Below are 14,482 nucleotides of genomic sequence, written 5' to 3' on the forward strand. Positions count from 1 at the left end.
AGATAATTTTTCTCGAAAGTAAGAAAAATTTTATAGAAAATTCAAGATTCAGATTAAGTTTGAATTCGATATTTGTTTGTTTATTAAAATGGTGTATTATTTTTTAAATTAAAATTAAAATTTTAATAATTTTTTTTAATTTATATAAAAACTTTTTATTCTGATATTTATAATTTAAATCAAATTAAAATTGAAATCGAGAATAGTATTTAAAAATAATAAAGTTAATAAAATAAAATAAATGCTTATTCTTTTGATTTAAAAATAAATAAATGCTCAATTTTGAAGAACGAGAAATATTGACGATAATATAATTTTTAATATTATTTTTACTCAATAATAAAAACTTAGATTTAAGAGTAAGAGAAGAAAAAAAAATCATTACTCTATTGACATCTTTAAGAGTAAGAGAAAAAAAATAATTATGAAAATTATAAATTTTTATCTAATCATATATTTGTATTTGATGTATTTATATATAATATAGCTTAATAGATAGTAATACAAATAACACGCGATTACAAAAATTATATGTGATAATAGTTACAATAATAATATTAATGACAATAATAAATATAAAATAATAAATTTAATAAAAATATATTTTTATTATAAAAATAAAATAAAAATATGTATTTATATCATTTGCATTTGTTTCTGTTACTGATTACTTCTTCTCCTAACAAGTAAGATTGATCTGTTTGAATTAAAGGAAGATATAAAATAGAAAGTATAGTTTTATCCATCTTTAATATAAATATAAATATAAATTCTTATTTTCTCATTTTACATATTCTTTCACTTTAGCTGTCTCACAATAAATGATCAACCCAATTTATTATCACCCAAATAACAAAAAGCTTAAACATATCTAATTTAATAATATTATGGATACATTTTGAGTGAAATTTGTTATATTATATCACAGCCTTGTATTAACTAATAAAAATGGCATACACAACTTCTCATATTAAACTAATATCAACATAACTTTAGGATTTTTTAGCTTCAAGTTTTAAAAAATTTAAATATTAAAATCAGTTTTACAAATGTGTATAAGGTGTATGATAACAATTATTCAATAATAATTTTCATTTACAATTATAATGTTTAATGTTATGAATGTAAAATATATCATATAAATTTTAATAAAAAAACTTAATACACATAAATTTTTTTATTATTCAATAAAAATGTTTGTAAAGTAAGAAAATAAGAAATTATATTTATATTTATATTAAAGATGGATAAAACTATACTTTCTATTTTATATCTTCCTTTAATTCAAACAGATTAATTCTACTTGTTAGGAGTGGAAATAATCAGTAACAGAAACAAATGCAACTGATAAAAATACATTTTTTTATTTTATTTTTATAATAAAAATATATTTTTATTAAATTTATTATTTTATATTTATTATTGTCATTAATATTATTATTGTTGTAACTATTATCACGTATAATTTTTGTAATCACGTGTTATTTGTATTACTATCTATTAAGCTATATTATATATAAATACATCAAATATAAATATATGATTAGATAAAAATTTATAATTTTCATAATTATTTTTTTTCTCTTACTCTTAAAGATGTCAATAGAGTAATGATTTTTTTTTCTTCTCTTACTCTTAAATCTAAATTTTTATTCTTGAGTAAAAATAATATTAAAAATTATATTATCGTCAATCTTTCTCATTCTTCAAAATCGAGCATTTATTTATTTTTAAATCAAAAGAATAAGGATTTATTTTATTTTATTAACTTTATTACTTTTAAATACTATTTTTGATTTTAATTTTAATTTGATTTAAATTATAAATATCAGAATAAAAAGTTTTTTATATAAATTAAAATAAAAAGTATTAAATTTTTTAATTTAAATTTAAAAAATGATACACCATTTTAATAAACATACAAATATCGAATTCAAACTTAATCTGAATCTTGAATTTTCTATAAAACTTTGCTTACTTTTGAGAAAAATTATCTTTAATTTAATTATATTTAACACGATAAATTTTTGGAATCTATAAATTTATAAACAATTATACAATTCTCCTATAATTTTTTATTATTAACTAGTTTACAATAAGGTATTATTGTCTTAATTTTTTTTAATCTTTATTATTGTCATTTTGATAAAGATGTGTCTATAAATTTAAATAACTAGGGTTTCGTCTTCGTTTCTTTTGCTAAAAGTTAGTAGAGACAGAGAGAGCAGCCGCAACCTCGCTTCTCTACAATCAGGTTGTCTTTTTTTCTGTTTTTAATCTTTCATCGACGTGCTAATCTACATCTGCAAAGTGTACGTTCGATTCGTTCATTATTTATGTGTTTTTGTGATGTGAATGTCGGTAACTGTGTTATGCTGATCTGTTTGGTTTGATGTGGATGATGATTTCTGCTTAAGTAGCATTTTGAATGGTTACGGTAATAGTGCTGATTTTGCTTCTAATTGAAATTTTATATATTATTGCTGAATTTGAATTTTTGGTTTTTTTTACGCAATAGTAATGGCAACTTGGTCTCTGGTGCAATAAGCAGTGTTAGAAACAGATTTTTTAACATGCTCTTAGTTATTTGCTTAAATTCATTGAAGACTATAAAAGGGTGAGGTAGAATCATTAATTTTTAAGATTTTTAATAAACTTTATTGAAAATTAGTTTTACATATTGCATTGTTAGAAATTCTCTCAGTGCGACAGTATTTGCTTCAAACTTTAATAGCTATAAGAAAGGTAGATTTTTACTTGCCTTAACAAATTAGTGAGATAAGTACAAAAGATGCTGGCACAGCAACACACTTTTCTTGCACTATGTTTTCTATGCCCTTTATATTGTTGCTTGAAATTTCATGACTGTTCCGCTTTTATTATTTTTATTATTGCTGTTGTTGTATATTTAACAATGGTTTCTTAATCAGACATTTGCTGGAGTTGTTTTTTGCAATGAACCTTTTTTATGATACAGAACATGATTATGGGCATGTTATATCATACATATGCTGGAATAAATTTGCAAAATGTATTCCGAGTTTGTTTTGAAGCTTTTGGGATTATAATTACATAATGAGGCTGCAAACATATTTGTTCTGATATCTACCTAGCTGTTGTTGTTTATATAGTTATTGGACTTCCATATTAGACGTTTTTCATACAGTAGTATGATTTGGATTGCTGTTTTATGGTCTGAACGATTTATATCCATGTAGTGATTGATGATGTCTTGATATCTCAGTAACAACTATGATGGCTGTTGAATCGAGTTTGTATTGATGCTAAATTTCACTTAACCGCAGGGAACTGCATTTTTATTTTAGTCTAAGAGCCAACTTGGAGGATAAGGTGAATCAAAATTTTTACTTAAAGTCAACTTTTCCCTTAATTTTTTTAGAAGCTTCATAACTTAACCTTTTTAAGTTGGGATGCATAAGTTTAGTTGAACTTGTGAAACAAGTTAGGTTCATATTCCCTTGTGATTTATTTTATTTTCTTCTCTTTTGAGTATTTGTTGAGGGGTTTATTCAGAGTTGCTCTACTTTTTTTTTGTTATTCACTTTCTTTGTTCAATTTTATGTTGGAGTCATAATTTTATATTTGTATCTGTGTGTTTCATATATGTTGTCCACTCTTTTCCCCCCTCCTACAGATATGTCAGTGATCGTGTCCGTTATCCATCTCCTTTTTTAACTGTGTAATTGTTTCTTGTGTTTGAGCAGGATGGAATCTCAGGTGAAGCATGCTGTTGTAGTCAAAGTTATGGGTCGAACTGGGTCAAGAGGGCAAGTGACTCAGGTTAGAGTGAAGTTTTTGGATGATCAGAACCGTCACATCATGAGGAATGTGAAGGGACCAGTGAGAGAAGGAGACATTCTCACTCTTCTGGAGTCTGAAAGAGAAGCAAGAAGGTTGCGCTGAGGGTCTCTGGATGTGTTGTTTGGCTCAGGATACACATTGTGGTGAAACGTTCTTTTTTTGTGGTAGTTAGTGGATACCATATTTTAATGTTGCTAATCTATGTTATACTTGTTTTCTGACTTAAATTTTGATGTTGTTGTGATGGAGTAAAGTTGTGATTTGACTTTTATACAGTGGTTTTCTTCTCTATTGGCAGTTTTGTGATACAGTTAGTTGTTACTTTGATAAAATTTTGCAAATGCTTTTGATAAAAAAAATTTGCCATGTTTTTCAAATGGCATTACTGCATAGTCTTAAGTAAGAACCTTAGCTGAGATTCCAAGCTTTTACAATAAACGGTTGAGTCTTTTAATACTATAATTAATCGTATGTAACTAATTACATATACTAAATGCATCATAAGTATTATTCAGATATATTCAATTATCTTTAATGTAAAAAGTTTCACTTTAACCATAAAATGACATTAAGTTTTCATCAATTTTTATCTTTTAAGCTATTGTGCTTTTCCATATGTATATTTTTTTCCAAAATTTTGAATCAAATAGTAACAATGAAGATACTTTTTTTATTACATGTATTGTGTAATACTAGTGTGCTATACCTGGCGTGGCTATTTAATATTTTTATGTGAAAATTAAAAGAATACTTAATATATTTTTAATAGGTCTGCAATTTTTTATATTAACGTTTTACATATCCTTAGGGATGTTAGAAAGTATTTCTATTTCAAAAATATAAAAAATAACGTAATTTTAATTCCAAATTTTTATAATAAGTGATGAGAAAGAAAAATGATAAGATTAAAAAAAAAAAGCATAAAAAATTAAGGGTTATAATTAATATTTTCATATAAAAGAGAATCTTTCGTATAAAACCCCAATAGTGCTTCAATCTTTTTTAATTTTTTCCTTAACAATTTCCAAACAATGAGTGGCTTAAGTTGGCTTTATTAAATTATAAGCATCTTTAACCATATTGAAAATATCGACATCATATTTACGATGATAGAAACAAATGCCCCTTTCCATGTCTATTAGTCATGGATATTATTTCAGAGTTGGCATAAAAATGACTATGGTTCAACTTTCGTCCAAACTTGTATAGGCAAAAATTACTTAACTTTCAATGAAAGCTTTTCTATTACAATAAAAATACTTTGATATAATCTCTAAATAAGAATTATAATGCTGAAAGCATGATTTTAACTTGATATGAGGAAGTTCGTATTCTAATACATTTATTTTGTTTCATGTGTTTTTGGATTCTCAGCAATAATGACCACAAATATGAATATGCAAATCCAATTACTTAGTAATCATATTTTCATATTTTAAGGTGAAATAAAGGCGTATTTAAATTTATATTAAAAATGTAGTAAACATGGAGTTAATATGAAAGCTAATTGAAGTAAATGTGGATTCATAACCACTAAACGCGAAACTAAATGTTCAATAAATAAAAAATGATATATCAAAATAATTTTTAAAAAAATCCATGAATTAAGATATCTAATAATAACAACAATAAAACCCAGTTTACGAATGTGAATGTTGAGAGCAAAATGACAAATAACATTGAGTATTCCAAGAATTTGTCTCCCAAAGAAGGCAACTACATTATAACAATAAAATGTGTGGATTTCAAGACACATACCATATATCATAAACAAATTCCCTAAGATGTCAGGAAATATTAACGTGATAAATGGGTAAGCTAATAGGTGTTCGACTAATATTCGATTGATCTATTGAAGATTTTAGCAGTTTCCGTAATGAAAAAATTCATTAAGGATTTACCTTGGGAGTTTAGAGAGAGAAGAAAAAAATATATTTAAAATTATTTGAAAAAAGAAAAAGATGAAAAAAATTTCTTTTTTCTTTAGATGTTTAACATATAAATATTATTATTATTATTATTATTATTATTATCTTTGTATATATTTTTAAATTTTTTAATATAAAAATTAAATATTTTTCTCTTTAAAAATTTTTATTTTTATTTTTTATAATTTTTTTAAAAAAATTATCACTCTAAAAATTAATATTTTTTGAAAAAATATTTTTTTTTGTTCTAACTTTAAACCATGCTAAAAATTTAATCTAATAAATAAAAATATAAATGATAAATCTATTATATAAGTTACTAAAATTCCAAAAAAGGAAAATTAAAAAAACAAGATTAGGAAAGTTTTGGAAGATTTAAAAAACTCTCATATCCTTCCTTTCATGTTTAATTAATTTCTAAATAATTGTTAGTGATCATTAACATCTTCCTTACTCAACATGAAATCTAAACTGAAGGACTCGTTTAATAACTAGGATATAATTAAGATAAATAGAATAAAAGTAAGATATGATGAGAGCATGAAAAACTCTTATCATATCTAATATTTGATGCAGACTTGATAAAAAGAATGATATAACATCAATATATAAAAAATGACAAAGATGAGGGAGTACAGAAGAGGGGAAATATAATAAATTAAATATATTTTGGGAAGACAATTGTTATCTATCTTTTCTTTTTCTCTTAACTTAGTCATATTCTTAAGATAGTAATAACTATAGTTTAAAAGAATAGAATAAGACAATTAACAAGAGAAATTAATCTTATCCTTATGACTTAACAAACACTTAATTAAAATAAATATGATAGTTATTATATCTTATTCAGTTTTATTAATCTTATCCTTATGACTCAACAAACACTTAATTAAAATAAATATGATAGGTATTATATCTTATTCATCCTTATTTTGATCACCCAACGAATTCTAAAAGTTATAAAACAGTATTACATTAACTAAAATTGTCAAATATTACTTTTGCAATAAAACATGATAGTTTTTAATAATTGTCAATTATCAATATTATTATTAAAAATTATAAAAAATAATATATTGAGAAGATCTAATAATGGAAATAAATTATATATTATATTCAACATAAATTTTAAAATATTAGATTGTAAGGGTATGTTTGTTTGCATTTTTAAAACTTTAAGTCTTTGTTGATGAACTTTTTATTATGTTAAGCATTTATTGAATAAAAAAATTATGACATTAAATATTATTAATATATTAAATTTTATGATTATATATTAAAAATATAATAATTTATACAAAGGCAAAAAAAAAATTCAATAGTGTTGGTTAATATTTTAATACTGTTTATGGTTAATGGGATGATGATGATGATTTAATGTGGCTGTAAAAATAAATTTAGTGGGTTTTTCATTATACAGAATTATGGACGACTTGGATAGAAAGTAAGTGTACGTTTCCAAAGGTTGACAGCTCCGAACCTTAGTGCCCTTAATAATATTGTTAGTTCCACATATTACATTTTTATTAAGACATGTAACCCAAGCTCTTTATTTATGTCTGTAGTCAACATTCTCTACCCAAAGATAACTAAAAGCATGACAGTGCTTTATTTATTGGAGAACTAGTTGCTTAAAGTACATATTTTTCATTTGTTTGGAACTCTCATTTACATAGCTAGGCCATGGACTTTGAGATTTGCCTGTTATGCTACCAGCTATTGCAACTTCCATCACCGAACGCAATCATCACCGGTTATCTTTTTTAATTCTATTTTTTTTTTTTTTATAAATTTTTTACTAATACATGTTCTCAAAATACTCCATAATGTATTTTTATGTACACCTCTGTCACTCATAATTCTACCTCACAAAATGGAGGCAGGTATTATTTTATACATGGCACTTATCTCAAATCATAGTCTAAACAGTGTGTTTGTTGGTAGATTTTAGGAATTGAAAAGGCTCATGAAACATTTTTGGTGTTGGTAACAGTTAATTTAGTCTAACTCTACATATTTCATCTTGTGTATATGTTAGTACATAGTTTCAAGGATAGCACATATGTAGTCAGCAATCCACAGAGAAATTTGCTGCATATCTATACATGTCATTAATGATTTGCCAGTTACTATTGTTTCAATCTAGATTGAGTGAAAGAACTCAATCATATTCTCTCCTCTTTGGAACTATAGAAAGTTCTGTTGTTCCTCATTCGTCACATCACCACCTACAAAAACTATATGGCTTTTAAAGAATAGCATCAAAAGCTTTGCAAAAAGACCTATTTGATTCTCTCTACCTCAAAGCTCCAAACAGAAGTGACACCCCTTGATTGGTACTTCATCCTATGTATTGTCAGCTATAGACATGCTACTTCAGGCATTTTGAGGATCAGGTAAAGGAGGTGGAAATGCAACATGTGGACTGAAGCGCGACAGTGATGGTATCCCGGGTGATGGAGCTGCAGTTCTTGCCCTTGGAGACAAATTTTGCTGCTCCAGAATAAAAAACTGAAGCTCTGGAGGGTAGTCTCTCATGCAACCAATACGAGGACCAGCACCTGTTGTCCATTTGGTAGACAAGTGATTGGCCAATTGATATGATTTCCTTCCTTTGTGAGAATTTATCCTCTTCATTATTTTCTCCTTTGGAATAGGATTTTCATTTTCTTCATCTTGATCCTTAACAAACAAGTTTGATTTGGAAACCATGAACTCCTCCTCATCAATAAATGATTCTTCTGCTGTCTCATAACCACTATCTGATATTGCATATGGAGAATAAAATTCAGTAGTTGGAGCAGTTACTTTTTCTCTAAATATGTCCAACAGCGTGACTCTCTTTGGTATGTCAAGTCTAGGTACTCTTGATCCTAGTCGTTCCGACAATCTTGACGTGGGTGGTTGAGAGTTTGAATTGGCATTAGAATCCTCATTCAAGTCAGGTGGCTGTGCAGCTAGTGTGTCAGAACTTTCAGTTTCATCGCTTGGAGGATTATTGGCCTCTGAAGGATTGCCTAGGAGGAGAAGATCTTGGTTCATTTTGGCTATGTCTTCTTCTTCATCAGGGTTTTTCTGGATATAAGAAAATGACAATTAGCTAGTTTTCTATGCATGATGCTATGGCTCTCTATCCCAAGTAAACTAGTATGAGATAACAGTGTGGATTTATGTTAATCTATGAGTTTGATTTTCTTCAGTCATGTAAATGCTGAATGGAAGTTTGCATTAGACTGACAGATGCTATCTTATACTGCAGCAAAGTCACCATTTACCTTTACATCTGTAAGATCCACACTATTCTCTCCAAGGAATGACATGAATTCCTCAAAATTTTCTTCTGTTGGGAGATAATGCCCACTGTGAGGCCAAACTGCCTTTGGAGTTGAAAAAGTCTACTGTCAGTATGCTGTGCAATGGCAAATAGAAAGCAAAGGGATACAATGTTTTAATCTGTTATGGAAATCTTGGGTTATATTTCCTTTTTGATACCTTAAGAACTCCATCTTCCACCACTAATCTACCAGCAGACAATGTGGCTCCTCCTGCCAGGAAACTTGAGTGTTGAAATGTGCCCTTGTTCTTCTGCCCAACATATAATGTCTTGGATGTACTAAGTACAAAAATCCACTTTGCATCTCCAGTTGTTTCAACTGGTTTTTCACTCTCCCTGTAGAAGAGCCTCCCATTCTCAATAATTATTTCATAAGCCTTTCTTTCCACCTGCAAAAGAAACAACTTCTGAAATTGCAATTACATGTTGCTTGGCAGTTAAACTATCTAATAGCTCAAAATTTTTCACTAAAAATTAAAAAACCAAAGCCAGTTCATAAATTAGTGTTTAACCAACCATCCCTCCTCCCCTTATGTAACATGAGATTGAGCCATCATGATGAAAAAGAATGTGATGTTAAAGGAAACATGAAACTCACTGGACCCAGATACTTGATGCATTGCTGCTGAAGCCTTGATCTAGGACATCTCTCTGAACTGAATTCCTTTCCTTCCCCAATATCAAGCCTACACTTGTAGATTGATATATCCATCAGTTTCATTGAAAGTTACTTGTCAAACAGAAGCATAATTTTTTGTTCTGGTTTTTATCTCACCAATAGAAGAAAGGCTGATTGCTATCACAGTGGAGCCAATTGACATAATAAAATTGAAGGTTATGGCCATAGCGATGTCGGGGATCAATCTGTTCAAAGTTGACAGCCAGTTAGAGAAACTAGCAGTTTAATTTGAACTATATCATTTTAGCTAGGAGACTTACTGCCTCTAGCCAGTGCTGCAAAGCAAGTTTCCGAGCCTTCCTATCCTTAGATAGACCCTTTCCAACCTATTCAACAGTGAAGAAAAAAAGAAAAAACAAATTACTAGTCTTTCAACTCACAACATTGATATGTTATTATACAAGTCATATGAGAACTTACCTTGGCAGCTCTCTTTCTTGCCCTCGACCAACGTGACATGGCCGTCTCTGGTTTCTCAATGTCAAAAAATGAAATAGAACTGCGCTTCAGTTCGGCGAAATCCAAAGCCTTCCACCTATACATATACATTTAATCCAGTCACATAAAACTTTGTGTCTGATAGAGAGTTCACAAGCACAAGAAATATGAAATCTTTCTTTCTTTTTATGAGCATAAGTTTGATATACAGCGAATGTAAAGATTTTTAGACTGTCAACTAATTATAAATCATCCTAGATATGACTTGTAAAATAATTACTACAAAAGTGAATGGTTTCCAATTATATGACAATTCATGATAGAACAGTATAATTTTTTTTTACAATGCCATGTATTCCAATCAAATTCTTTATTTCATTCTCTTTCAGCTTGACAGTAGCTTATGAGATGGCTCTAAGACTCCTAATATGAAAATGTAGACCCCCATACAAAAGACGATTAGCTATTTTGAATTGGACGAGGAATTAACCAAAAAAGGATAATATTTCACATAAATTCCAAATTTTGTGTTTACCCAGGTACATATGTTGAAACTAACCATCTCTGCTCTGCAAGAACTGCACAATCTGCAAGTTGCCTCCTTGTCCTGAAACTTTTGTAAACTTTCTGCAACTTGAGTGCAGCTTGATCTCTTTGACTCTCTGGCTCCATCACTGGTGAATACAAGCTCTTCTCCAAGTCTCTATTCTTTGTCCTTAATGGTTTACCAAATAAGTCATATTCCACATCTGCTGTAGGAGATCTAAAAGAAAGCATGCTCTCCAACTCCGGGCCGTTAATGCTAACTGATCCTTCAAGTATCATCTTCACGCCCGAAGTTGGCAGACCTCAAGAGGAATTTTCAAGGTACTGTCCAAATCAGCAAATCTGGAAGGTAACGTTTTCCTCAGTTAATAAATTGCTATAAGTATATTTTCAAATGATCAAGATCCTAATCAACAAAATTTCTCTGTTTAGCCATAACTTTATGCTAAATGTTGTAGACATTAATGTCATTCTTCAAATCTTCACCTACAAAGATTCATGAACATCTTTATAGACTCTTAATCTCTTAGCATTATTGGTCCTTAATGGAAAAAGGAAGGAAACCAAATGCACAAAATGGAAATGAATTCCAATCATTTTTATTTCCATTTAGAAATCTTCATAGCAGGGAGAGTGGAAGACATTGTTTGATAAAATTACTGGCCTCATAAGCATATATATTTTCCGTGTCCATGTCTTAGCCAGTTGAAACCAATGCATATGTATTCCACCAGTCATTGATTGAAGGGAAATAAGTTGTATCAATAATTTAATTCCTTGAAGGAATTGTAGTTTTAAAAATTGATTCACAAAAGACTTGTCAATTGCTTCAGAGTTATCATAAAATATCAATGTCAATGAATGTTGACAAAAAAAAAAAAAAAGACATTTGAAACATATCTTATAATACACATTTCAGAAGTAATGCAAGACAAGGGTTAAACCACATTGACATTATTGGTATAAATCAATGACAACCCACAAAAACAATGATCAGATACATGTAACCAACAGGCACATACTATATATTATAAGAACCAAAAACTGTATTGCTACAAGGTTTGAACATTAAATGTTGTAAGATCCTCCATACTATATATATAACAGCAACAATAACAATGTTGTTGTTACACTCATTTTAATGAAGGGCATGCATGACGGGTCATGCATACCTTAATATGTGATAGTGTGGGCCCAGGGGAGAAGAAAGGCTCAATGAAGGAGATTTTGGGGAGAGAGAGAGGAGCAAAGAAGGAAGGAGACACAGAAAGGAAGTGGCACAAATGGAGGGTGACAATGTAAGAGAGAGAGACCGAACAATGTGGGAAGAGAGAATCGATGATGAAGAAGAAAATGGTTGACTTCTTTTTTCGGAGCCTCACAGGTTGGCTACCTGTATTGTTCTCCTTTTTGCAATGCTCAAAGCAACAACACGTTATGCTATTCTTGTCTTGCACCATCTTTTATATATAGAAAATAAATTTAAGAAAAAATAAATATTCAATTAAGTTTTTAATTCATAAAAAATTATGATTTTTTATTTATTCTTTTATTTTAAGTTTTTAAAACAAGTCTTTATGAATTATATTTTGGTTATGAAATAGCTTTTTTCGTTTTATTTATTTTTCATTTCATATTTCTAAATATTACAAATTTTTCATTTGGTTTCTAATTTTAGATGTGACTAATGGGAAAATAAAAATGGTTGGGTTAGAATTTTAGAATGAAGTGAGGAGTGTAAGGTGAGTGTCTCTGACCAACCACATGGGCTTTTCTTTTTTCTAGGACTTTTCATTTGTTATATATTTTTTTCTTCTAGGGACTTGCATGGTACAGTTCATTTATTTAACTTTTGTTTTTCTGTTTTCATTAATAAAACTTTGCATTTCCCCAATGTTTTTAGTTTTCGATGTAATTTTTTCTCTTTATTATAATTGATGTATAATTATATTTTATAATAATTTTTCTTGATTTTTATTTTTTAGACCTAATTATTTTTGTTCCTCTATTATGATTAATCCATCATTTAGTCTCTTAATTAATTCTTAAATTATTGGAATTAAATCTCCTTATCAAGTTCTCTCTACACAAAGTCGCCCAAATCTTTTTTCTTTTTCTGTAAGCGTGGTGAAAGTTAGAGTTTGTAGGGAAAATTGAAAAATAGATTGGGAAGCCATATTAAAATTAGGTATTACTCAAATAATCAATAATTTAAAGCCAATTTGAAATAAAAAATAATTTAAAAACTTCAAATGTAGAAAATTGTATGAAATTAAAAATATTTGGTAAAATATGAGATTAAAAATTTTTCCTCAAAATTTCTAAGAATTGAATTCTTAATATTATTTAAGGTAATATTTACTCTCTTTTTTTCTTTCATAAAAACAAATAAAAAATTGTTTGTACTTAAAGGGTGACTGATGGCTTTTCATATAAAAAAAATTATTTCTTAAACTATTAAGAGAGGACATTTTAAATATTTTTTCTATTTAAAATAAAATTTAAAGATATATTTATATAAAAATAACAATACATAATATCATATACGATATTAATTTTTAACAATTTAAATAATATAACTAATTCTTATATAATATAATATGGCATGACATGTTTTGTTTTGGTATTCTTACACCAACCACTTGCATAGATATTCAATTGTTTGAACATTGTTACGGTTAAAATTAATTAAAAGAAAATATTTAAAAACAAATTTCACTTGTAAAGGAAGAGGAAGATTAAAGTTATATAATAACTTCAAATTCATTGTTTTGAAATTGCATAAAATTTTGTATTTAATTTTCTTTTTTATTCTCTTATTCTAAGGAACTGTGAGATATAAATCAAGAACTATGGAATGGTTGTTGTAAAAATTTTCATATAATATTGTTTTTTATCATTTTCAAACAATAATTCTATGCTTATTGCATTGTATAATTTCTGTGTGTCAATAAGTTCTGAAGTGTATTCTGCAAATTTTTCTAACAACCACTTTTCACAATACTACCATTAATTGTTAAAAATTGAGTTATTATCCATTGAAGCATATTTTCCTTTTCATGTGAGTTTACTCACTTCATTTTATAAATGAAGAGGAAAAATTTATTATTAGTTTATACATTATGTAATTAAAAACACATAATAAAGTTTTATATATAATAATTTTTATTAAAAATAAAATAATATAAAATTTAATGCAAACACGTCAGCAAAAAAAATAATTTAAGAACAGCTCAGTGATTAGTCAACATGCATTTCTGAAAACAATGATAGTTTTGCAAGTACAATTTATGGTTCGACCTTGGATCTCATATATGATACTTTCAATATTTTTTTGGATAAAAAAAATATAATTTTTTTGAACTGCACAACTTTTTCTATTTCAAAATAGGATAATATCATTTCTCTTAAAAATTTATAACAAAGAAAAAATATACATCTTTATTTTTATTTATTTTATTTGATTTTCTTTCCTTTTATCAAAACAAGACATAATGCTACATGAAAGAAATATAAAAATGTAATTTTTAAATTAAAATAATGAATATTTTAAAATTAACATAAGGTTAATAAATATAACAAATATTTCCGTATAATATTATATTTTTTAACAAGAGTATATAATTTTTTTAAGTAAAATAAAAAATTATAAAATTCTGTAAGATGATTCAATGTTTTTTTTAATAAAGCATTCAATATCACTGTATGTCTAATATTTAAGAAGATAAAACTTAG

The 14,482-nt window shown here is 27.4% G+C and overlaps 3 protein-coding genes across 4 annotated transcripts in view; 1 reads left to right on the forward strand and 2 right to left on the reverse strand.

Moving 5' to 3' along the window:
* The window catches only part of LOC113870881 (40S ribosomal protein S28), a 29,414-nt gene that overhangs the window by 2,208 nt on the left and 12,724 nt on the right, over positions 1-14,482 (reverse strand). For both annotated transcript variants that reach the window (XR_003505705.1, XM_027507404.1), the window contains exon 2: positions 12,182-12,187. The gene's annotated coding sequence lies outside the window, so the exon portion shown is untranslated. The remainder of the gene's footprint in view (positions 1-12,181; positions 12,188-14,482) is intronic.
* On the forward strand, positions 2,219-3,991 carry LOC113870882 (40S ribosomal protein S28-like). Its single transcript, XM_027507405.1, has 3 exons — positions 2,219-2,244; positions 3,636-3,643; positions 3,718-3,991. The coding sequence occupies exon 3, from the start codon at positions 3,727-3,729 to the stop codon at positions 3,922-3,924; it is 198 nt and encodes a 65-aa protein (XP_027363206.1). The 5' UTR covers positions 2,219-2,244; positions 3,636-3,643; positions 3,718-3,726; the 3' UTR covers positions 3,925-3,991.
* Positions 8,127-11,441, reverse strand: LOC113871392 (IQ domain-containing protein IQM6). Its single transcript, XM_027508486.1, has 10 exons — positions 11,408-11,441; positions 10,949-11,049; positions 10,761-10,909; positions 10,184-10,298; positions 10,024-10,089; positions 9,860-9,948; positions 9,683-9,770; positions 9,243-9,473; positions 9,026-9,127; positions 8,127-8,825 (listed from the first exon to the last, which is right to left on the reverse strand). Exons 1-10 carry the CDS (start codon positions 11,439-11,441, stop codon positions 8,127-8,129), a joined length of 1,674 nt encoding a protein of 557 aa, XP_027364287.1.

Source organism: Abrus precatorius, unplaced genomic scaffold (assembly GCF_003935025.1).
Source record: "Abrus precatorius isolate BTA unplaced genomic scaffold, Abrus_2018 Scaffold7, whole genome shotgun sequence".
Taxonomy (NCBI): domain Eukaryota; kingdom Viridiplantae; phylum Streptophyta; class Magnoliopsida; order Fabales; family Fabaceae; genus Abrus; species Abrus precatorius.